Below are 23,962 nucleotides of genomic sequence, written 5' to 3' on the forward strand. Positions count from 1 at the left end.
GCCCCTTGGGACAAAAATCCACGTTACTGAAAATCGGGACTACTGGAATTTTAATGTTTTAGAAACTAGACTTGTAAATCAATAGCAATAAAAGAAATTATATGTATTCAGATCAAAAGCTGAAACTTGCCTCGCACAATTTTCCATTTTGAAGATAAGATGTACAAAGCAGGTAAATCAATTCCACAAAATGACTCTGATGCCATTAGCAGAACATCTACTGTAAAGAATCATTTATTAAATATATATTGGGGCATCAGTCCTTGCTTTTAAGAAATGAGAGTCTAGCACAAAAACTAGCTAGACAATTTACTCTTGCCCACATGGAGGCAAAATAGCATGTGGTCACTAAATGGCTAAACAAGCACCATAAACCATTACCTCAGATGGAGCAGAATTTGCTCTCCTTCTCCAATGTCAAAGTAATTTTAAGTGACTAAAGGCAACTCAAATTTTTAGATCAGCCTAATAGGCGGGTTCTCTCCTACCCTATTAAGGACATTGCCTCAAATCAGTAGCTAGTGCCAAGCCTCCATACAAGATTCATTTTCATTACAGCTATGCCTTGCAGGAGCCCAAAGGGCACAAAATGTTAACTGACCTGAAAACAAGGTCCCATAGCTTCAAGGTTAGATACATACATATATATATATACATACACACGATACTTCAAGAACTGTTTCCAGAAGAGAATAGTTTAGCACAGCTCCTGCTGTCTTGGCTACAGAAAGAAGTTGGCTGATGGCTATATTGCTGCCTTTAACAAGAATGTCAAGCTCAAATCAAATCTGCAGGAAAATTCTGGACTGACAGTCAGTCCTGTGACCAAGATTGCACTTAACAGCATCAACTCAAACACCCTCCTGTTTTGATTTGGTGTACCAAGCCTAAGAATGTGCTGTCCAATGTGGGATTTTAAGTTTCATTGCCATACTTCTCAGTAAATCAAAGGCATTCCCATCACGACACAATTCCGCTTCTCTGAATTACCTATTTTAAACTGTCAAGCATCAAACAAGTCATTCCTGAGCTCCCTTGATACTTAAATTTATTTTCAACAGGAACAGCAGATATAAGCATCTGTCAGGACTGGGCATCACAGGAACACACTCTTTCTGATACTCAAAGTAGTCAACAAACTTATTACTGCTTTTGTCCAACAAACTGAGCATGGACAGCAAGAAGCAACACCAACATAAAACCTAAGCCTTTCTTGAACACCAAAAATTGCTCTATTAAAAATATACTTACCTTGCAACATCCCTCTCATACCACCAATCTAAGACTACTAAGTAATTTCAGATATAAAAATGTGAAAGTAGTAAATGCAATATAATGTGTAATACATGCAATGTGTTTGCCTATTCAATACAGGATTTATTTAGCAAAGTTTACAATAGAACTGCACCAGCCACCCTAAAAAAATTAGAACCCAAGGTAGTGCTGCTGCAACCCACATCTTTGTACTCAAAGAATTGACTCCTCTTTCTCCCTCTTCCCCGGATGCTCAACACTTTCTGCAGTTTGGCTGTAAGACAAAACTGCCTCCAATTAAGAGTGAAACCTTGGCTCTGCTTGACAGCATTACTCTCCTACAAAGTAGTAATGAATGGAAGAAATGACAGTCTACAGAGCCTAAAATAGTACCTGTGAGGTACAGGTGGGCAGCGTATTTACAATAAGGGCACATTTTAAAATCTGAGTTTATTTCATCTCAAACATGATAACAGTGTTTTAGTCAAAATTGAGAAATATTTTTAAAACCTATTATAATTTTGGATTTTTCTGTTATAAGAGCTGTGAGCTTACTGAAGAGTGTTCTTTGGTGTTATATATTTGTAACTCCTCTTACAGCTCCTCTCTTGGCAGCGTTTTTCCTAAATCAGAGTTTAACAGATACTGAAGTCCTAAAAAACAGTCTCAGGCTTAGTTGGCATGGCCGATGAAAGAACTATTCTCCTAGAGAAAGAGATATACAGAAATGATACATCAGGTGTTTTTGACAGCCTTCATAGTCAAAGCACCTCACACCACTATACACAGAAAAACTTCCTTGATAAATGTGGTCCTGTTGCAGTGCTTTCACAGTGTTTGTTACAGCCCCCCTTGCGAGCTGCTTAGCACTTACACAAAACTATTTGCTTCATGGTAGTCAGCAAAATTAACGTAGTCCAAATTTCTAAAAGCAATTACTCTGAATAAGTTTTACGAGCAAACTTTGTTTAGAAATTGTCAAGAGCATTTCTGAAGCCATGATTACCCAAGACTGATACAGCTGGTACAACTCCTAGTTTAATCACAGTAGAGTAGCCCAGTTTGTAAGACACAATATGTTGCAATGTTTCAAGAGTTTTACAGAGTTTGATCACAGCTGCGCTATAATTAAGTTGCATTCATCCTTGCTTACCACCACCAAATAGATTCAGAATTGTAGCCCAACAGCTCAGCTGGCGTAGCAGCCACAACCGGGCAAATACTGGCTGTAACAACAGTGACCTCAACAACTATGCTGATTTACAAAAACAGACTTCTAAATGAATACTTAGAACATAGAAAATTTTGCACCACAAAAAACCCAAGACAAAGTTGAAAAGTTTCAACAAACTCTAAATTAAGAGGCAAGTAAATTAACAGCGTACTTGTGATTGTAAAACTACTTTGCTTGAGGGGAAATTCTGCTCTGCTGATGAACATCTGAAAGGCTTTGAAAGATTAATTAAATAATCCTATGGAAAACACAGTTGCTCCTTAATGCTCCTATAATGAATAATACTAATTATGAATATACACTGCACTCAGTGTGCTTTTGGAATTAATTTGGCAACTGTGACTTTAGTTGAAATATCACTGCTTGCATCAGAACTGCCTAGATTTTATTTTTGGGGGGGATTTATGAATTGAAGAACTCAATTTATTCACTGCTTAACCTCTGATGCTCTTATTTATTTCACTGTTAAGACAGGAGCTTTTCAAGAAAACCCTAAAGAAATAAAGAACTGCATCTATAGATGAGAAGTTTGGTGTTGCTGTTTTGTTTTTTCTTTTTTTTTTTACCCCCGTGGTTTGTTTCCCCTCAGCTACTTCTAGAGTTCTGAGAGGACCGCCCAGGGTGAGAGAAGCAGCTGTGACCTTTCATTAAAGATGCACTGCTAGATACTCAAGGAATCCCTATTAATCACGAACAAAAACATGAGAACAATTAGAGAGCTTGAAGCAAGAAAGAACAATGAATCTTCATACCCAGCTGGGCCCCTACCAGACTTTCAGAGAGTTTAAGGGGAAGTGTTGCATTTGCAGTGACCTCTATAACTGGTGCCTCAAGTATACCTTTGCATTATTGTGATTCCTAAGTCAATGAGGTTACACCTACACCACAAACGGAGGTGTAAGAGCCATATCCCAAAGCCCAGCTATACTGCTTTAGATCTAGTTACCACAATTCAAGTGTAAAAACAAAGCAACAAAGGCTCCCAGCCTCAAGACGAGGATCTGTGCCAGGACTTGGACGTAAGTGCAGTTAGCCATTGCCCTTTCACTGTTACTGTCACATCCTCAGGACAGGATTTGCCTAAGCTTACACTGCAGTTACATTTGGCTTTGCTGCGTAGGTGTTAACTAGTCCAACTCTAGTAACTGACTACATAAATTACAACTCCCTGAAGACATATTTTTTCATTTACTTGGGATTTGCCTTTAAAAAACAAATTAATAGTAGGCTGGCATCAATACCTTCTTCCTACAAGCGGCAATAACCAACTGCTACAGAAATAAATCAGAACTAAAGCCATTGATAACACAGTTCTTATGCGCATTCCTGTCACGCATTTGCAAGAATCTTACTTTATGGAAATCAGAATTTAATATAGTAAATACATCGCAAGTTCACCAACCTGAATACTAAGAAAGAAATGTCGACGCTGTACTTTTCCTTTTTTAAACAAATATTACAAAATTGAATTTTATTGAGTTTCACACAAGATGCACTTATAAAATTGATACAGAATGTCATTCAACAGAAAAAAAAATATGAAAGCAATTCCAAGCTTTCTTTAGCAACTGCTAAATAATTAAAAAATAAGATACACCAAATTGACAGATAATCTGAATTTCAATGTGAACATCTCCAATTAGTATAAAATACATCAAAAATTAAAGAATTTCATATTTTTCCCCAGCACGAGTCCTCTCTTCTTTTTACTCTCATCCCTGAACAGTAACCACAGATTTTGGCCACTACTCCAGCTACTCTTGATGGGATAGGAGAGGCTGAAAGACTGCAGCAAGAAGTTCCGACCAGAGCAGACCATGCTAACCTGTATGGCAAAGCTACCTCATTACCAAGTCTGCTCAGACACATAACTCTGTCCAACTGTCTCCATTTGCTATATTACTGTAGTCCTGCAAGTTTCAGGGATTAGCATATACATTGAACTTTCGCATGTTCATAAAGCAAATAAACTTTGGCTTTCCCACTCTGACAAATTACGAAATTAGCAAAGAGCAAATTTTGTCTTCATTTGTTCAGCACTGAAGTACTTTTATGATACCTTCCCTTGGAAAGTGAAACTGGTGCTTACTTAAATATCTGAAAGGCATTTGAAGTTAATGCTGTGTTTTAACAATATATGAAGAATTTATCATTAACTAAAGGGTCTCTTCTGATACAAGTCTCCAGCCTAAGTTTTGAGCTCAAATTTATTCCATTCTTCATCTGAGGATTCCAAACCATCTTTCATCAATTCTCCCACAACTGCATCTCACACCAGAAATTAGGATGCATTGTAATGCTTAAACAGTCTTTAAAGATCCAGTCCATCTACTTAAGTTTGTCTAAACCGAATCAATTAAAATGGATAATTGATTTGATTGTCAGTATGAGCTTTTATAGGCATGTTCTCAGGCAAGTTAATACACAGATGTCACTATTATCAGTTAAACCCAAACCACAGTGTAATATTCTTTTCTGCCGTGTTAATGCCATACATAAAGTTCCAGCATAACACTTGCTTGCTGCAACTAACACTGCCTTTCCTCAACAAATATAAATGCCCCTTTATTATTTTTTCCTACAGCAACAAAAAATCCTCAGCTTTTAAAAATAATTTTATAAATAATTTGCCTTGCAGGACACACAACACAAGAAATGAATATGCTTCATATTTGCCCAGTTAAGCAGAACCTTCATTACGGTGATCTTTCCTTGGTGTTTAGTATTTAGATAAAATAGTATGCAGTAAGTCTTTCATTTAAAGGCAAAATTTTATTCTGATTACAAGATTTTCAAGATACATCTTGAAAAGGTTTTTGTTGACAAGAATAACTATCTTGACTTACTGTTTTATGTACCAATGCTTTACGCGTTTGTTGATATAAGCACAAGCTTTGAATTCTGCTTGCAGATGTTTAATAAAACAAGGTTAACTGGAAAGGCAAGCTTCTGATCAAGTTGTCATACATTTCCAGGAATATCCTTACACTGGAGGAACCCTTCATGAAAAGTAGTATGTTCTGGAAGCATGGTTTCATAATGCAGAACAGGATTATGCTTTTTTTCCAGTCTATTTTCCAGAAAAGTGATACTGCAGCTCTGCCACCAGGCTAGAGACTCAGGATCCACCACATTTTCCAAGAGGCAAGTTAAAGATCACTTACTTGACCTGACCAGATACCAAGCCAAGTTACTTGTAGAAAGAAATTAATATTTTTTGCCATTAATAATTTAAGTTTTTAAATAAATATTTATGTGCCTTTTGGGGCAACTGTCCATTCTGGTAGCATCTGCTGTCCCAACAGCTCAGTATCCTTAGCACATTGATTTAAAAAAAAAAAAAAACAAAACCAAAAAAAACCCCCCCCAAAACTTAGTCAATTCTGTTTCCACAAATAGTAAACCTGTCTATCTCCAACAAGTCCTTCTTTGAAGACCTGTGCTTTAATTCTGAACTGTCTTGGCTTATATCTTTTTCTTCTCCATCAGGAGTTGTCAGAAATTGATCAGAACTGCTTGTTACAAGTAAAGATGGCATATTCTCCTTCTGATGCACAGGCTGATTGGTAACTGATGTAGATCCATTTTCATCTGTGGAAATTCCTGGTGGAACAGAAGACAATCACAAAGATAATAATGAATTTAACACAGACGTACTGATGCATCTGTAACATCCAGATTCATCCAAAGCTGTCCTGAAAGTGTGCTGTATCAAATCAGCAGAAGCAAGAGAAGAATGCTTTGTGGAAGCCACTACCAAGCCACTGCCTCTTCTTAGTTTTACCATAAGAGATTTCCTTTTCTAATTTGGTAAAAGGACAGAAAATTAATTCTACAGAAGTTCAGATAACAAGCAAGAGCATAAGCAGCAGATGTTAGGACACACACTGCATTCTTGTGCTTTACATACTCATTTTTGTTGGCTTAGGCAAAGAGATTTTGACAGTCATTGTGTGAATCACACAAATATTTTCAACTGAAATGAAGAAAAGGAATCTCTGTAGCAGGAACTAGATGTGCTTAATCCTCTACATAAGTAGAATAAACCTGGCTTCTCTAGGGATAGCTAATAAATGACTCATGCACTGCTACACACTTTAATAGCACTGGCTCCTAAAGCAGTTCTATTAAAGATGTCTATTTTTATTCCTGCCTCTTACTTCAGTGGAGTTGAACACTGGCTCCATTAACCCAGGACATTTTTAAGTAATATCCATGTATTGTTTCCACATTTTGTTAAAACATTTAAAGAATTAAAATGCACAAGCAAATGACAAGGAAATAAATTTTTCTTATTTACTATCTCCTCGTAAAGACTGTATTATTGTTTCTAAAGGAATCTGAAAAAATTGGACTAATGTGGAGAGTACTGCAGATCAGCCCAAGGGAACATTTTTTGTCAGAATGGCAGCATTATCCAAATTACTACAAAAACTTATTTCTGTATAGCATGTCTTCACAGTATACCATCTACTACTTGAAGGTACATGGATTACTCTCTATAGTTTTATGCAAGTCAAAGGTACTAAACTTGCATTGAGAAAGGAGACAAGTAATGCTAATTGTAGAACTTGGCTACAAAGGTAAGTATTTTCTAATCCAGCAGCTTCCAGAGAAAGCTGGCCAGCCTATAAATGATTACCAGTAATTAGAACTTCCACCCTTCAAAAGCAAGTATGAAATTTTATCCTTCAAAATTTTAAACTGTTTCTGTGGACGAGGTGGAAACTCTTACGAAAATAAACTGACTCACATTATAAGCTGAAAGAAAGTAGACGAGATTAGTTCCCTCACCCTCATTCTACTAAGAGATAGGTTGAGAGACTGCATTGGAAAAAAAATCTGGTAAGTGGGGCACAGGGATTAACCAATATTGCAGAGCCCAGCAAATACACAGAAGGTGGGGAAGGTAACATCATTCTTTCAAATAATTGAGGTTTCTAGTAAATAAAGAGCTGTTAAAAAGTATTAAAAAAAACCCAACCAAACTGTTAAAAATTAGCTTTTTCACTGATGGAAGTTAGGAATTTTCTAAATAAAATCAGCAAAAGCTTTTTGATTGTTACTTTTCAATCAAAATCTTTCCATTTGAGGAAATAAGCATCTCTGCTGACTGACCTGGTAAAATTGCTGCTGCTTCAGCTAAAAATAGGCTTCAGGATTTATTTACTGTGAGTAAGTTTAAGGGTCAATCTGAGTAAGTATGACTTAAGTCTCATATGCAAGTGTAGTACTAGAACGTTTAATTAAAACATTATCATTATGACAGTCATCTAATGAAATGCAAAAGACATTCAGACCAATTCATATTACATTCTTTCATCAAGAAACTAAAGTAACCCTTTAAATTTAAGCTATTTAAAAATAAACGTCCACACCAAGTTTCTGCCTGATGTGATTTGACACAGGTGAGAGAGAGATTTACTACTAAAACACTGACAGATTCTTAACTCTGCTACTGCTGGCGAGACACTATGACGACTAATAAGCACCTTGCATTTCAAGCTGTTCAAGTCTTTGGCAAGCAATAGAGCGAACACAATAAAAGCCTCACTGTTAAGTTCTCTAGGGCTCTCACTGAGCTCTTCACAGAGGAAGATATACAATCCAATTCAGTTGACTGGAACAATGAAGGTTTCTGTTTCCTTCTATAACTTGTCATAGGAACATAATGATGCCCCATTCCAATTACATATTAACCACTAATGCTGAGGACCTATATGAGAAAACCATGCTGCACAGACTTGAAATGAAGCGAGTAGAGACCAGCCGAAATTCCTATTTGGATTTCAGAAAGCTTTTCATTAATGTGTTCATGACAACTACAAGTAATTATACCTATTGTGTGCCATGTTTTACATTAATTTCCATAAGAAATGCACAGGTTCCTTCCTCATTAAGCTTCAGCACTGCCAGAAAGGATGTGTAAATATTTCCTTATTTGTGTAGTGACATGGCAGAGGGGGTTGGACTAGATGATCTTTAAAGGTCCCCTTCCAACCCAAACCATTCTATGGTTATGATTTCAAACAAAAGCGTGCTACTGTTCCGATGGTTCTATCACCTCCACATATCAGGGTGAGATCTTATCAGAAAGATCAGTACTTGCAACCAAAAGAAGATGCACAAACTAAAAGCAATAAATTCTATTACATTTACACACTTGTGTTCACAGCTGTGATACAGTACGATTAAGGTCCAGCAACAGGCTTACTGTGCAGCAATGTCATACATCTGGTTTAATATTAAATTTAGTCTGAAAGCAATTATCATTACAGTTAAAAACAAAACAAGGCAGTTAGCCTTACCTTGGGTAGATTTAAACATGCTTTGCTGTTTGCCAGCTGGCTTCCCTGGGGTGGCAGTCAGGACAGGATTGAATAATTTCTCCTCCATTTTTGCCTCCTTTACATATTGACATGATTTCCCCAGCAATACAATACTGTTAAGGACTTTCAGAGATATTAACCTGAAAAAATAAAAGTATTTGTTTACATATTTGCATTAGCACATTAAAATAATTGCATATTATTCATACTGCAATTATTCGTATTAAAATAATTGCATATGGTTACTGCTGTCTTGGAAGGATTAGCTAACAAATTAAATCCCTTCAATACAACATCAAAAGGTAATTTCCTTTTCTTAACAAAAACAACAAGTTTTATCATAGTTTAACAAAAGGACTACAAGGACAGTTAAGCAGCCATTTAATACATCAAATATTTAAATAGAGAACTAAGAAGGGCCTTCAACAGTGCGAGTCCAAATTAACTGCACTACTGTTAAAATTGTAGCCTTAAGTGTGCTCAGCCAAGGATCACTAGTGGACTTTGAACCACAAGAAAGCAAGTATCCAGCTTTCACAAATTACAGGCTAATCATAAAAAGTCCTTTTTCACATCACAAAAGACAGTCCATGACACTCAACAAATCCAAAGAGGCAGCACTGCATTACCATCATAGCAGAGTCCAGTTGACGGCAGATTCCTTTTCTATTATGACTAACTTGCAGCACAAACTTCAACAAATCATTTAAGTCCCTTTAATACCTGTCTTCTCAGTTGAAGAACAGGAAGGTTTCAACTACCACCAAGTGCTTACAACTCAAATAAGCTTTGTAAAATTTAAGTTCCATTACTAGTATTACATGACACACAGACCAATGTCCACTCCAGGGTGAAAGCAGAGGTGAAGCAGGTGAAGGCTCACTACAGAACAACAAAGAAATCTATTCTCTGTAGGATGAACATAAATATCCTCTACACAAATCAACCTATGTAACAAAAGTGAATGAAATGCAGACTCTAAATTCATTCTCCACTCTGAAAAATCTGTTTATTAGTACGTCACTAACAGACTAAAAAGCAGACTTGAAGTGAACATTCACAGATCCATGGAGCAGGTCTAACTACTTAATCATGAAGTGACCCAAGCACACTTCAGCAGCAACTTCACTATCTCTCACTGCATTAATGTAAACAGAACTTGTCAAGCAGAAAAACAAAGCACACTGCACTTTTAAGGGATTTCTATGCAATACATTTAACTGGTAAAAGAAATTTAGAGAAATGGAAGAATGAGCAGAGCAGGCCACTTTCAGTACTCAGAAGAAACTGACATTTTAGCATCCAAGCAACCACAAAGAAGATATCATTTTATACAAGTTGAAAGCTGCAATTGTCTACAATTTTATTAGGTTATTGGGAAAGATTTTGTTTGAGAGTTGAGAAGCTCTCCTCCATGTTTAGTAAGTTTTAGAGATGTTTTTTCCTACACTTTTTATGTAACAAGCTTTTGTTCTGAGAGAGTAGGAGTTTACAGCATAATTTCACTATGATTTAATGAGATTAGAAGTTAAAAAGGCCATAAATCAACACTTCACTGTATCAGTTCCAGCTTCTCATGGAAAACTATGCAGGAGTTTCTAGCAATTCTCCTTTATTCTTTTCTGCCAGTCCACTCCAGGCTCAAATTTCTAACAACAATGTAAGTTTGCAGTTGTACAAAATCCTAGAAAAAGAAAACTCCGTTTTCATATGCTGGGCAAGACTCTTTAATAGTATAACTTACAGTATTACAGTTGTTAAATATTAATACAAACCAATGTCCTCCATATTACAGTCTCAATCCTTTGCCCAGTTAACTGTTTCAGATTTTACCACATTGTTTCTCACATAGCACAGATATGATATTACTAATCATTACTAATCAGATGAAAATCTGAAATTTACATTCAGAACACAAATTACTTGAAAGGTGCAAGAGGTGAGTTAGCTCCACATCTAACATCATGGCAGAAGTAAAAATCTGTTCTTACTTTTCAATAAGGACAAAATAAACCAAAATGTATTTACTCTTGTGACCTATGCCTTCGAAGAGCAGCATTTAATCCTTCATGTTAATCACACTACTTCTTCCTGCCCTCCATCCTCCAAGCCACAGAGACAGGGAAAAATCCACGGCTGGGCTGCAGCAGTGCAATGGTAGATGTAGGGAAATATTACATGTATTGGGAAAAAGGAAAAAACACTGAGCAGAATAAAGGTGCTGAGCTTGGTATGCCACAGCTTGAATGTGATGATCAGGGACTAGTGCTTTCAGTTATATAGAGCTGGCTTTAGGGAAAACATGGGCACAGCATGTGGTACACTGGGGAAGAAATCGAAGTATGGTGCAGAGGAATATGGCTAACATTTTAATATTTGGCTTATATGCAGTATCTCAAAGTCCTAGTTATCCAACACTAAAGAGATGCGTCTCTACACTGATGTGGACTAGACACATCAGATCAAGTTCTACGTTTTTTGCTGATCAAGATCAGATTAGAGATAAGAGTCTACCTATTCATAAAAAATGTGTAGCAATGCCGTTCTTTTCAGAAGGTATTGTAAAACAGCAGCCTCCTCTCTTCTGGTCTACATGCTGAACCACTGACCCAGACCTAGAAGCCTTTTACTTCCCAAGCCTTGTGGCCTTCAGTTACAAACACAACTTGGCAGGGCACTGGAAGAGTTATTCCCACAATACTGTAGGCAGGCTCTCTGTGCTGCAGCAATCTGAATCACTTAATTCCTGATGATCAGTTTTAGGAGGACTCCCAGTATCAATCAGTACTGAGAGACAACAAACGCTGACACAGTTCAGTATGCAGCCTTCCTAGAAACTGGCCATACCCACATAGTCAGTCTCCAGCAAGTGCCTCAAGACAGGCAAACTAGACTGGATTTATAGTACAACTAAACGCATCTCAGAAGTACGTATCGACTACTGAGAAGTTAAGGATAACACAAGTATAAACTGACTTGGCAGTGAAGGGATACTTGCAAATCATCAGTTTTGGAAAACAAATTGCCATAGGACATTATATTCCTTAACTAAGATTACTTACTGACCCCACCCTTCCCGGAAAGGCAAGCCTTGCATTTACTTTTTTTTCCATATAGCAGTTTCCTAACACAAAGAAACCTTGCATTTAACTACCAGAGAGAATTCATGATCTGCTCAGAGCACTTAAACTGCTTTTTTTTTTGTTGGCATACTGTATCTTTAGTTCTTTTCACGGGAAGTTTCATTCCTTAGAATTCAATTTCCCCTTTTATGCAGAGGTATGGTGCTTGTCTGTCAAATTCTTTCAATCATTTTTCCATTAGTTATTTTCATTACTGAAGTTACTTATTGAGGGCTATAATCCCCCAATGCAGTTACAGTACTTAGGGACCAATCTGCACTCTCAATTCTGGTTTGTGAGCATAGGTGTTTTACATTTATCTTCTACTGAACATAAACTGCATTTACACTTAGACCTAGAAGTATCAACAGAAGCTTTTTTCACATATCTCATCAAATAATGGTAAATACTTTTCAGCTGTGTGCATTTACTTACCCACAGTAGAACAGCACAACACAAACATAAGCTAAGACTCCTTGTACTTTTATTGAGCTTGTTACGACCCTGATGAGCTGTTTTAAGGATAAAAGTTAAACAGTTAAAACATATAGCACACAACTATTATAGAATATTTTAACAGACATTTCTTACTTGGTAAATTCAAGACAAAAGTAGAAACATTTACATTAATAGAACTTATTCTAATACCTCCCTTGGTAGCACTAAGTATTCAAGATTTTGGTTTGAATAAGTATTATAGTAGCACCTAGTTGCAACTTTCCAAAACTACAGTCTGATAAAGTTTCCTTCACCACTGACTTCCAAGTAAAATAACAAGTGAACACCCCCCCACACACACACAAAAGTAAAGGGCTGGAAGCAGACTTAACAATTTTTGAGGAAAATGTCAAGGGATGCTGATGCAGTAAAAGACAATCAGTGTTTTGCACTATGCTAACATTTTGAATACAAAATTGCTTTGTGAACTAGGCATATGAATCCCAAGTTTCAGTAACAAATGATCCTGAAATCTCAGTTTTACTTCGGTATTTCACAGTTAGGGTTCCAAAGTTAGCAAAGCGCTTCAGTTTGTTTAAAACCTATTAGCATCCAGGATATCATATCTGAACACAATTAACTTGAAAAAAGCACTTCAATCAAATTCTCACTGGATGTACTGCTAATAAAAGAAATCATGACTATGATCACAATTATGAGGGTTTTGGTTTTGGTTTTTTAAAATCCTGGATAAAAACTAGGCAAAGCCTGTCAACAATCTTTTTCCCCATCTCTATGGGAGAACATTACATTCAAAAGTTAACTCATATTGATATTCTTCCAGGAAAATTATGAATTAGCATCTTTGCTGGCAAAGCAAGAACACATTCCCAGTATTACGATAACTACTGCTTCTCTACACATGTGTGGCAGCTATCTGCAGAAAACATTCTGCAATAGTTAATTCAGAACAGACAGCATGTGGACACAATTCCAATAATTAAGTGATTCATTTTATAGCAGCATGTCCATGTAACAGGGTCAGCTATTTTAGAATCATGTATTCTACAACAGCTCAGAAGCTCAGTGCTCCATATAAAAGAAAACTTAGTCATTAAACATACCATTACAGGGACAACCACAAGGACTCCTATGGAAAACCTAAAAAAACTAGTACACTACTGCTAACCTTCTGGCAACCAGCTGCTTTGACTATTCCGAGTGAATGAACAGGATAATTGCCAAAAGGAATAAATGTTTAATAAGCACAGATGTAGTTTAATTCCAGTGCTACAACTCAACTGCTTATAAATTCTATAAGATTAATATATTTTCAATTTTCTATGAAAGGCTGATAAACAGTAACACATTCGTGAAGTCATAATTAGTACGTGATATAGGTTATACTGAATGCTAACTCAACCTTGCAGCATCATTTCAGTTACTTAAGATGATCATTTTATCCTCAAAACATCAAAATGAGCCAGCCATCTCACAGGCATATATTCTCAAAGTGAGATCTTATTGACAGAGAACTGATAGGGAAGATACAACTTACTAAAACAGCCAGTGGAAGAGGAATGAAACCCATTCTTCTGGAAACTGAATCACTATAATCTGTATATGCCTAGGAAAAAAAAGAGGAAGAATAATGAACTATTTATGCAAAGGAATGAGCTTATTTTAGCTTGGCACACCCTCTAGATAAGAATCTCTGCTAACAAACACTATACTGCTATAAAGTGTATCTATTCACATTTTGAAATTCAAATGCAGATAGCTGTACTCTCAGACAAAAATATAATACTACCATGACCAGTAAGATTAGCTTCAGTGCTCTAAATCAAGAGCAACTGGAATATAATACAAATCTCTAAGTCGAGAGCAATTAGGACACTGAATCCAAATGGGCTATATTTCATCTGTATATTATTACCAGCTTAGAGACCTTTTTGTATTAATTTGACTTTGATCCTCAAACACTGTACAGAAAAACCCGTAACAGGGATAAAAGAACAATTATCCATCACACTAGCAATTTTAAATCATTCTACAAACATCTATAATTAGCCTCAGGATAACTGTGTTAAAATAATTTTGAAAATATGTTTACATTGGAACTCTTAAAACACAACTACTTTGCATGTCACCTTTCATGCAGTATTGAACGCCATGCCAAGGTTAGTGCCTATATGATGCTACCTCATTTTCCACAGAGGATCCTTACAAAGAGTAATGGATTTTCAGAACTAATAAACCGGTTTTTTTTAATTAACAAATTATTAATAATTAATTATTTGTAATTGAAGGTGTCTAACTTCTTTATGAGGTATAATTACTGCATTCCTAGCAATAGCTATTAAACATGCCCAAGAAAACTACATAAATTCTTATAATAATGTTCATTTAATAGTTAGAGCACTCATCCAAGAGCACTCACTAATAGTTAAGAGACTTATCCAGGAAAGGTGTGCTGTATATAGTCTTCCAGAAAACAGCATTAACAAAAACCACAAGTAGTCTGTGTGTTCTGTAAATACCCATGCCACAACCGTAACATGCATGGTACAAACATCCCTATACCTCTGTGCATGCTGTCTGTGAAAAAATAAATTCCTAATGAATATTGTATTTTGATTCAATACAGTTAAAATAAAGCAAAAAGAACAGTAATTTAAAATTATCTCAAGAACATCTTGTTAAGCTAGCTTACTTCCCATATATCTCAAAAATGTCAAAGTTGTTACAACCATCCCCTGACTATAAATGTATTTGGAAGAGACTTCTCAACAATATATTAAATAAAGCCTGAACTGACATGAACAACTGGATAAATATAAGAACATAAATCACAAGGAAATATTCCTGTTGTCTCATATTAAAAAAAGCAGGGTAGAATTTCAGTGCTGTAGAAGTGTAACAGTTCTGTATGTATTTCTTTAAGTGTTTGTTCCAATCCTCACCCCCCACCCCCACCCCCAATAATTATGTTAGTTAATACAAGAAAATGCCTTTATTTTCAGGCTTACATTTTTCTGTCGACTGCTAACAAGGTCAAATGCAAGACTGGCTCTGTATTCACTGTAGACCTGGAAAAAATCCAGCACATTGGATGTGTGATTAATTTGTTATCACACTTTATAGAAGCAACAGAGATATTAATAAAATATTTCTGTAAAATATTATAAACACTTATGCATAGGCTGAAGGAGTCAAAGGCAGTTTTTCTGAGGTCTAACTGCACACTTCAACAGATGAGCCTGTATTTCTGCAATAAAGTAACTTGCATGTATATACAATAAACAAACAACACTATGCTATGTTTTAGGAATTGAATGAGACTTTATAAAGCATTTAACGAATTTGAGGATCATCAGAAACACAAAGTAAGAGAAATCACATTAACTTTTTCCTACAGTTCATAATTTGTTTTACGCAAATGGTAGCACTGGGATCAAATTAAACAAATGAGAGAGCTTACTAAGCAAGTGATCCCGTGAAAAAAGCAAATTGTATCAGAAGATGAATGAAGCTTTTCTTTTAAGAGTTCTGCATATTGAGACAGAAAAGCACCTATTTTAAGGATAAATGGCAGGGCAACTTGTACTGCAGGTGTTCAAGACTTCTGAAAAAGTCCAACCTAGCAACCATAAATCTTTAGAACTGCATACAAAAAATACGAAGTTTGTTAAATAAACCTTGCAAAATTGTCACTCACTATCCCCATTCTCCAGCTGTTTCAGCACACTGAAGCATGCTATGTTTTTGGCTATCATGACTTCATTATTGCTCTTTTCCACACTCTCTATATGAAAGTAGGGCATGCATAAATGCCTCTGGCATAAGGGAGCTTATTAAGTACATCTATTAAACCTGTTTCTACACTGCACAATGTAGTTACTTTAGAGATGCTGAAAAAGACTGCACTTCCAAGTTCTGATTTCACTTCCTAAAAAGTAGTTTTAATAGTGAAAAAGCACTAAGTCATCTCTTCACAAGTTTATCAAGTGCATTTGAATTCACACAACACACAAGACAAATGGCCAATGCATCATGCTCCAACACACAAAAAGTAACCTCATCCACTACTTTAAAAGAAGGACTGCATAATATATATGGCCTAAGAAATTTCAGGAGTGGGAAACTAACATAACCTACTTCATATTAGTGCTCCAGGGACACTGGAAAAATATATCTCTGATTTCAGATTCCACCTTTAGCACACACAGAACAACAGAGGTTCGGCAGCCTCACAAGATCTGTTTTTCCTAAAGCATGAATTTTAACCTACAATCCATTCTGTTAGGAAAAGGTACAAACTCTGTCTAGACTGTAGAATAAGTAACCTTCTGTCAACTTAACTAGTGATCACTTCACAAAATGATCTGCTAGTTATGTGAATTGTAGTTATTAAGTGAACTGTTACACAACACTTTCAATAATTTATGGATCTGGAACTACTCATTTAGAAGCAAAGGTGTTTGTTCCACATTAGAAAGATCCTCAGAAGTATATCGTATCAGGAAATTACCAAGCTTTCTCAAATGATATCCTATATATAAATAAAACAATTTCTACGTTTTCTGCACTGGAACCAATTTTAGTATTTAAAAAAATATTAGCAAAATAAACTACAACTTAAAATAGCATTCCACATTCCAAACAGGATACCTACATCTGCTGTGATGTCATTGAATTTTGTTATAAAGGCATGTTTCACAATATCCACCGCAATTTCTGAAGCAACCACCATGCAAACATCTGGGAATAACACCCAAAGATGATCTGAAGGTTGGGAAGAAACAAGTTAGGCCATTTAATTTGATGCCAGTGTACAAAACAAAAATTATAACACTTTTGCTCAACGGTGAAAAATCCTCAAGAATCTGAAGAGTCTGTAAACTTTACATCACCATACAGCACGTAGTGTGCAAGTTCTTGCTTATTCCATTGTTGTTCTAGAAACTTATCAGTACTACACAATCACACCACAATTATGATCAGATTCTAAAGCCTTTGCTTAGTAAAGCTTTCTCTCTACTAGGAAGCCAACCTCTGCACATACTAGATAGTAGATGTTCAGTATGTATGAGGAACAGACAGAGCACCTGCGGTTTTAGATGCTTAAGGTAAAATTTAGGTAGACCGGTAACATTCAGGCAAAATATGCCACATAGATCAGGGCTCAAAATTATTAAAACAAAGTTTTAATAGAATAAAAATCAAAAATTTACTCAATATTTATTCAATATGGCATTAAAATCCTAAGTATAATCAATATTCAATTATGAATGGAAATTTTTAGATAACCTTCTAGCAAATTTCAATCTCACTAGCCTCACAAAATAAAATTCTCTAGGGGATCTGTCATGCTCAATGTACTCCAAGGAAAGGGAAGGACTGAGACAAAATCATTCAGGACACTAACTGAAACATAACTATGCATGTTTGTAGCATAACAGCATATCCTTCTAGCAGAAAGTAGAGTCACTCTTACAAGAAAGCCAGAAATACAAAAATGAGAATTTAAGGTATTCGACAAATTAAGATTCCTCTATTAAATGTCCTGGTTACCTTTATCTTTCAGATTGAGGAAAAAGCAAGAGATAATACTTGTTCATAGCACAGAAATTTGTCATTTTGTATTTAGTTCTTCTACTACTTTACTCACCTGGATTCCATGAGAACTGTTCCATATTTCTTAGACATACAATTAGTAGCAGCACATAATTGGTGAACCTCTCCTTTATATCTAGTTAAAAAAAAATAAGCTGTCAACTCCAAAGAAACATTTATTTGCATACACTCATTCTGAGGTTCTACCATTTATTAAGTCTTGGATTAGACAATCTTTTCCACAAATTACTCGATTGGATTCAAGGGGAGGGGATGGAATGCTGGGAATCTCACCACAGACAGGATCTCTGCAGTATGCTGTGGCCTAACTGGACGTCCTGCATCAGCTGCATCAGCTCAGGGTTCCCAGCATCAGAAGGGACTTAAGTTGTGACTTGCTATCACCTTTTCTAATGTATTAATAAAGTAGTCATCTTCCTTGATAAAATCTGTGCATTTCTTGTGGGACTCAAAAAGAACCTGCACCTCCTGGTGCAAAAATGGAGACAATACACCTGTCTGTCATTCCAAGTTAGAAGCAAGGCAAATTTCATGTTCTACAGATCACGGATATCCAAATTGCTACATACTGGGTCCAGTAGTAGGGGAAAAAAAAAAAAAAAAAAAAAAAAGGCGTTAAAAAACAAATATTACACTTTATTTGGAAGGTTCCTACTAGTCTTTCACATCGCCACCTTAAAAGGGAACGGCAGGATACATCAGCTCAGTTATCAAAACCATAAGAACTATAACACAAAAGCAGTCTGACTTGAGATGGAGTCCTATGAATTGCCCTCCCAGACTAGGCAGGGTCTTTTTTTCTATTTGGTGCCCTATCTCCAGAAATGACCCATACAGCTTGCTCCAGGAAGCATTACATCTTTAACTTATTAAAAAAAACTCCATGAAATTGTATTATTGAAAAATGGGGTAAAACCTAAAATGTAGTATCACCACAAATTAGCAAGTCCGAAGAAGTCTTTTTAGAAGACAGAACTATTATGAAAATCTGTGAAGATACTGTTACTGCTTCTTACACCCATTAATCACCAGGATAGTAATTTCTTTCTGGGCAAGTCAGCTCCAAATCCAAAGGGTTCATTTCCTTAAGCACCTCAAATATTCTGTGCGGTTCTATCTACTGGTTTTAGGACACAAGAAATAGAAGTAAGTGTTCAGAAGAACACAAGAGGATCGACCTGGCCAAAAAAACATTTGACTTTGTGTCAGCAGCTTCCATCATCTCTGACTACAGACCAACAACAATGTTCATGGCTGCAATTACTATCTTCTAGTATAACAATACCCCTCATTTCAAAAAAGAGGTTTCAATATACTGGCAAGCCTGAAGGAAGGGAACGAAAAGCAAAGAACAACTCCTCCAGGAGAGGGGAACGTAAAGCACACAAAACTAAAGAAGAATGAGATTGCATGCACACATGTAAAAAGGCACATTTGGGGGTACATAAACTCATCTCAGTATGGGCTGGGGAAGGGTCAGAGGAATCACAAATTTCCAAAAAGAACAAGTGGCATATATATGGGGGAAGAAACAAGGAAATCCTTCAGTAAAATACATTTAAATACCAGAAAAAACAGGACATAGGTGAAGTCCTAACCCTAATTTCTTGGTTTCCTGCCAACAACACTCCAACAAGTCAAGTATGTTCTTCTATGCTTCTGAATTCACCAAATACTGCCCAAATTACCAGAACACAGTATTTTCTGATAAATCTAGTTATGAGATTATCACTTGGTGCTGTCACCAATGGATTAATATGCAGTCTAGCATTCCTTGACCTATATTCTCTACCACAACCATTAGTGACGCAAAAATAATCACTAGTTTTCAGACTTTTGACCGAAGTCTCAAAACCGTTTCATCTTGTATTTCCCACATTGCATACTTCCACACTGCCATGACACACCATTGATCAGCAATGCGTAAGACAACACACAGATCCCATCTTCAGCACTTCAGATCCCAGGGAGGCCTGTACAGATAGAAATTCTGAAGCACGAAGTAAGGACCTTAATTCAGGCCTAAACATTAAAGCATGTCTCAAGCCAATCCTTCAGCCGTTTATTACCTGCTCAGTATATGTTAGCTCACCAGTCCACAGGATTAAATTGGGAAGGGACGTTGTTGGCCTTAAATTTCCTCTTATGCTTTAATAATAAACACTTTCCCCCCACTAATTTCTGAGACTGGATGACAGGCTAACACCTATTCTTCCCCTCCGCTCATTTTTCTTGTTCTCACTGGCCTCCCTTCTAATCTGTTATCTCTGCTGCCACAGCTGTTCAAGGCTGCTCAGAGTGAGAGGAATGAGTGCAGCTGCTCTTCATCCTCATCCTTCTCATCAACTGATTGTCAGAGATGCAAGCAAGGGAGAAAGGGCATTTTACAGCAGCTTCAACAGTAAACCCAAATGATTCAGAAATTCATTTCATTTCTCACACTCATGGACAAGGACAAAAAAGGCTTCAGGATATCCAAAACAACCAAGGGTAATCACTTCTAAATACCAATTAAAATTTCAGAGTACAGAATATGCACCAATAATGTTTCATCATTTATTATGAACTTATTTGATATTGTATTATGTTTAAAAAAAATACATGTACAAGTGAGGGGAATTTCCTGTACCATGTATTGCCACTTCTTAGATGATGTGGTGAACTATAGAGCAAGTGAGGTTACACCCCTAGCATCACACTTATGGACATCATGCTCTTAAAAAAGAATAAAGGGACAGTAAATTACTGTATTTGTGAATCTGGGGAAACAGTGACAAGCCACCAGTGTTAGTGTTCAGTTATAGAAAGCGCAGGTACTGGCAAAAGAAAATGTCTCTATTCTGCTTTAGCATGATGAAGAGTAAAGTGGGAAGAAAAATGTATCTCTGTTCTGCATTCTCCATCATGACAATCCTTAGTAACGTTGATATAATGTAACACATCCCACAAAGTGTTGGTGATAAGCGTATCACAAACTTGTTTTTCAGTTAGAATACAGTATAGCTTTAATAACCCTTTCCATTATAAGACATTTTAAATGGTCTTCAGCTACCTCCACAAGCACATGATTAAGAAGTTTACTTGCTCACTGTTTATGCTCCTAAGTGTTGAAGAACTGACATCTACCCCCAATTCAGACATACTTATCCCCCTGACTGGTCTCCTGTCAGCACATCCATGCATAGACTGCATTCTAATACCATGCTTAAACTCTGCTCTTAATAGGGCTGGCCCCAAAGCCTGGCCACACATACTATATACTCCCCATATACACACTCTTTAGACTATTTTGAAAGGTGACACTGAATTTGCTTGTGCTTCCATGCATCCACTGGTGGTGCAAATGACTATGTATGATTAAATTTTTTCAGTTTCCTTTAAAATACATATTTCAGTATATTGAACAGGGAAAGGAAGAATCAGACACTGGACAGCACTGCATCTAGTATGGCCTAGTGTAATTAATTAGCCAACATCCCAAACAATTGATTACTGAACACATTCAGGAAGGACCTGAACTCTGAAGAACTTTGCAGTGGTGACTAATAAGAAGGGCAGTGAGATCCCAGGAACAGAGATCCTGAAGTGGCACTTCTACTCGCCTGGGTAGAAAATAGTCTTTAGAACACCTAGTTGTTTCCTTTCAGATTCCCTGACACATTATGCAGGAATCTTTAATCAGGAAGGAAAAAATAATTTTAATCATGTTAATCCCACTGTTTATATATTTAGACCAAAAGCTGGTTATAAATCATAGTGTGTAAGAAGTGAAACAAGATCTTTTGGTTTACATGTCAGCAAATCCTAAGTAGCTCTAGTGACAATTCCCTTGTAACAAGCGACCACAGCACAAGAAAAGATCAAAGACTGAACAAGGAGTCATCAAGGAGGCACCGATCTATCTTAAATGTACTCCTGCCCCCAAATCCCTCATCCTTAAAATGAAGAACTGGATTAGAATAATGGTATTAAAAAAACTAAACTAAACCTCTCAAATTCAAGAGACCAAAAGGTAAAAATAAAGGCTGTTCGGTATTTTGATCAAAGCCAAAGAGACTGATAAATTGGGAACAAAGCAGAAAACAGAATTAAGAAAGAAAAAAAAAAAAAGAGTAAAAAAGTATAAAAAAAACCCCCTGAAGTTCCTAAAGCTTCAGAATATGTTAATTTTTTGAGATGAGAGATTTAAAAAACAAGGAATAATCTGTCCAAACAGCCAACTGAAGCAAATAACGTAATGCCCTGCACCTAATGACCTTCTTCATATGAGGTACAATTGTGTTTTGTGAAAAATTTAGTTTAGAGCACAGCTTGAAATTAAAATAAGACATTTAAAAGCATAAAAGAAGGCAGCATGCTGGGCTTTCAACAGTGATGAAGGAGCTTCTCTTTATAATTTTGGTCTCCTCGTTCACTAATCCTGAGCCCTACAAAGTTAGCTTACAGGTATCTACTTCAAAAAGGCAATGTACTGTTTAAATATAGGGAAATACTTCTTCCTGCTATGCCAAATATAAGTTTTTATGTCTTCTGTATAGAAGTCTTTTCCAACAGCCACAGCACTTAGATTGCCTGGGTGTACGTAAATTTCCTAGGACAAGTCAGGTGACAATGCGAAAGTAGTTTTGCCACAGCAGACGAATCAAAGCTGCAGCAGCCAATATGGTTGCAATAGCTGCAGGATAGGTGCAATCTCAAGCAGCTATACAAACCCCAAGATCTTTACTGACCTCCTGCACCTAAAAGATAACAGGTTTGGTTTTATTAGATAACTGTGTAAACGATGTATATCTGATGGTCTGTTCAATTCACAGTTCTTTTAGTCCTGAAGTTTTAATGAATTAGCTGTCACAGCAGAATTTTACATGTCCATATGAAGGTGAGAAGGATCACTGACTCCACTGACACTAAGTCCACAACTGGAAATACTGGGAAAAATAGTACAGCCACACATCAGCTTGACATCCACAAGCCAGTACTGAGCACAATGCCAAGTGAAAATTATTTCACGATTTCCAAATCTAAATTGGTAGTTTGGTGGCACTTCATATCCTTGTGTCTTACTACATAGCATCTTCAATACCACACAGAGCTCTGCAAGGTATTTTAATGCATAATATAGGACATGCTTAGAACGTACAACTGAAACAGTTCATTTCTGTTCTCACACTCTTATTCACAAGATTACTTGCTTTTGAATTCTATTTGTAGCAACTTCTCTTGATCACAATGTCTACTCAAGGTCATTGATATCTTGCTTTTCTGTTAGTTCCTATTTTTCTTTTAACATGTTAGATAAGGGAGTTTAACCTATTCATGACAAGTTCCTCAGATGCCTCTATGAGATTGACCTTATTTTTTTCCTCACACAAATTAGTATATTTAGCTTCTGTGTACTGATCAGTACCTTTTCACTGAATTTAAACTACATTTGAGACAACAGTAATATTTTGAGCAGAGGCCCATATAAGGTGGGGCAAGGGGACATCCATTCAGTCTGTCTAAGTTTAATCAGCTGCTGTTGCCATGTTGCCCTACAGTAGAGACTGCAGACCTGAGAAAAGAGCTGGAAGAAACCGAGAGAAAGGTGGGAAGTATACGGGGGAACCTATATTTAGCGCTTTATTTCAGCAGTTTAGTTGAGTCCAGGCATGCAGTTTAAGCATAGTGTTCTAGGACACACAAGGCACTCCAAAGGCTAACTGGAAGCTCAGTCCACAGGACCAGACTAGCTTCAGTTCCAGGGGTAGGATATAGCATTGGCACAGCATGCCAATGCAAGATGCAGTACTATTTCAGCTGCAGGAAATAAAACATTTAAAGGATAACAAAGTTTTGGAATACATGAACTGAAGCAATACTGATCCATCCTTACTGAAACTGTGATGCAGTAAATCTGCTCAAGTTCAGAAGAGATGAGAATCTCTCCTAAAAACCTGTCTACGTTA

General features: G+C 36.6%; 1 protein-coding gene across 8 annotated transcripts in view; it reads right to left on the reverse strand.

Annotated features, from left to right (window-relative positions):
- Positions 1-3,923: 3,923 nt before the first annotated feature.
- The window catches only part of TAPT1 (transmembrane anterior posterior transformation 1), a 49,135-nt gene continuing 29,096 nt past the window's right edge, over positions 3,924-23,962 (reverse strand). For all 8 annotated transcript variants that reach the window (XM_010576828.1, XM_010576827.1, XM_010576822.1 and 5 more), the window contains 7 exons: positions 18,049-18,129; positions 17,053-17,162; positions 15,407-15,466; positions 13,936-14,004; positions 12,375-12,451; positions 8,797-8,957; positions 3,924-6,091 (listed from right to left, as the gene is read on the reverse strand). In XM_010576828.1, the coding sequence (XP_010575130.1) occupies positions 5,862-6,091; positions 8,797-8,957; positions 12,375-12,451; positions 13,936-14,004; positions 15,407-15,466; positions 17,053-17,162; positions 18,049-18,129 (788 nt within the window). In that variant the 3' untranslated portion in view covers positions 3,924-5,861. The remainder of the gene's footprint in view (positions 6,092-8,796; positions 8,958-12,374; positions 12,452-13,935; positions 14,005-15,406; positions 15,467-17,052; positions 17,163-18,048; positions 18,130-23,962) is intronic.

The sequence above is a fragment of the Haliaeetus leucocephalus genome, unplaced genomic scaffold (assembly GCF_000737465.1).
Source record: "Haliaeetus leucocephalus isolate CR32 unplaced genomic scaffold, Haliaeetus_leucocephalus-4.0 Scaffold545, whole genome shotgun sequence".
Taxonomy (NCBI): domain Eukaryota; kingdom Metazoa; phylum Chordata; class Aves; order Accipitriformes; family Accipitridae; genus Haliaeetus; species Haliaeetus leucocephalus.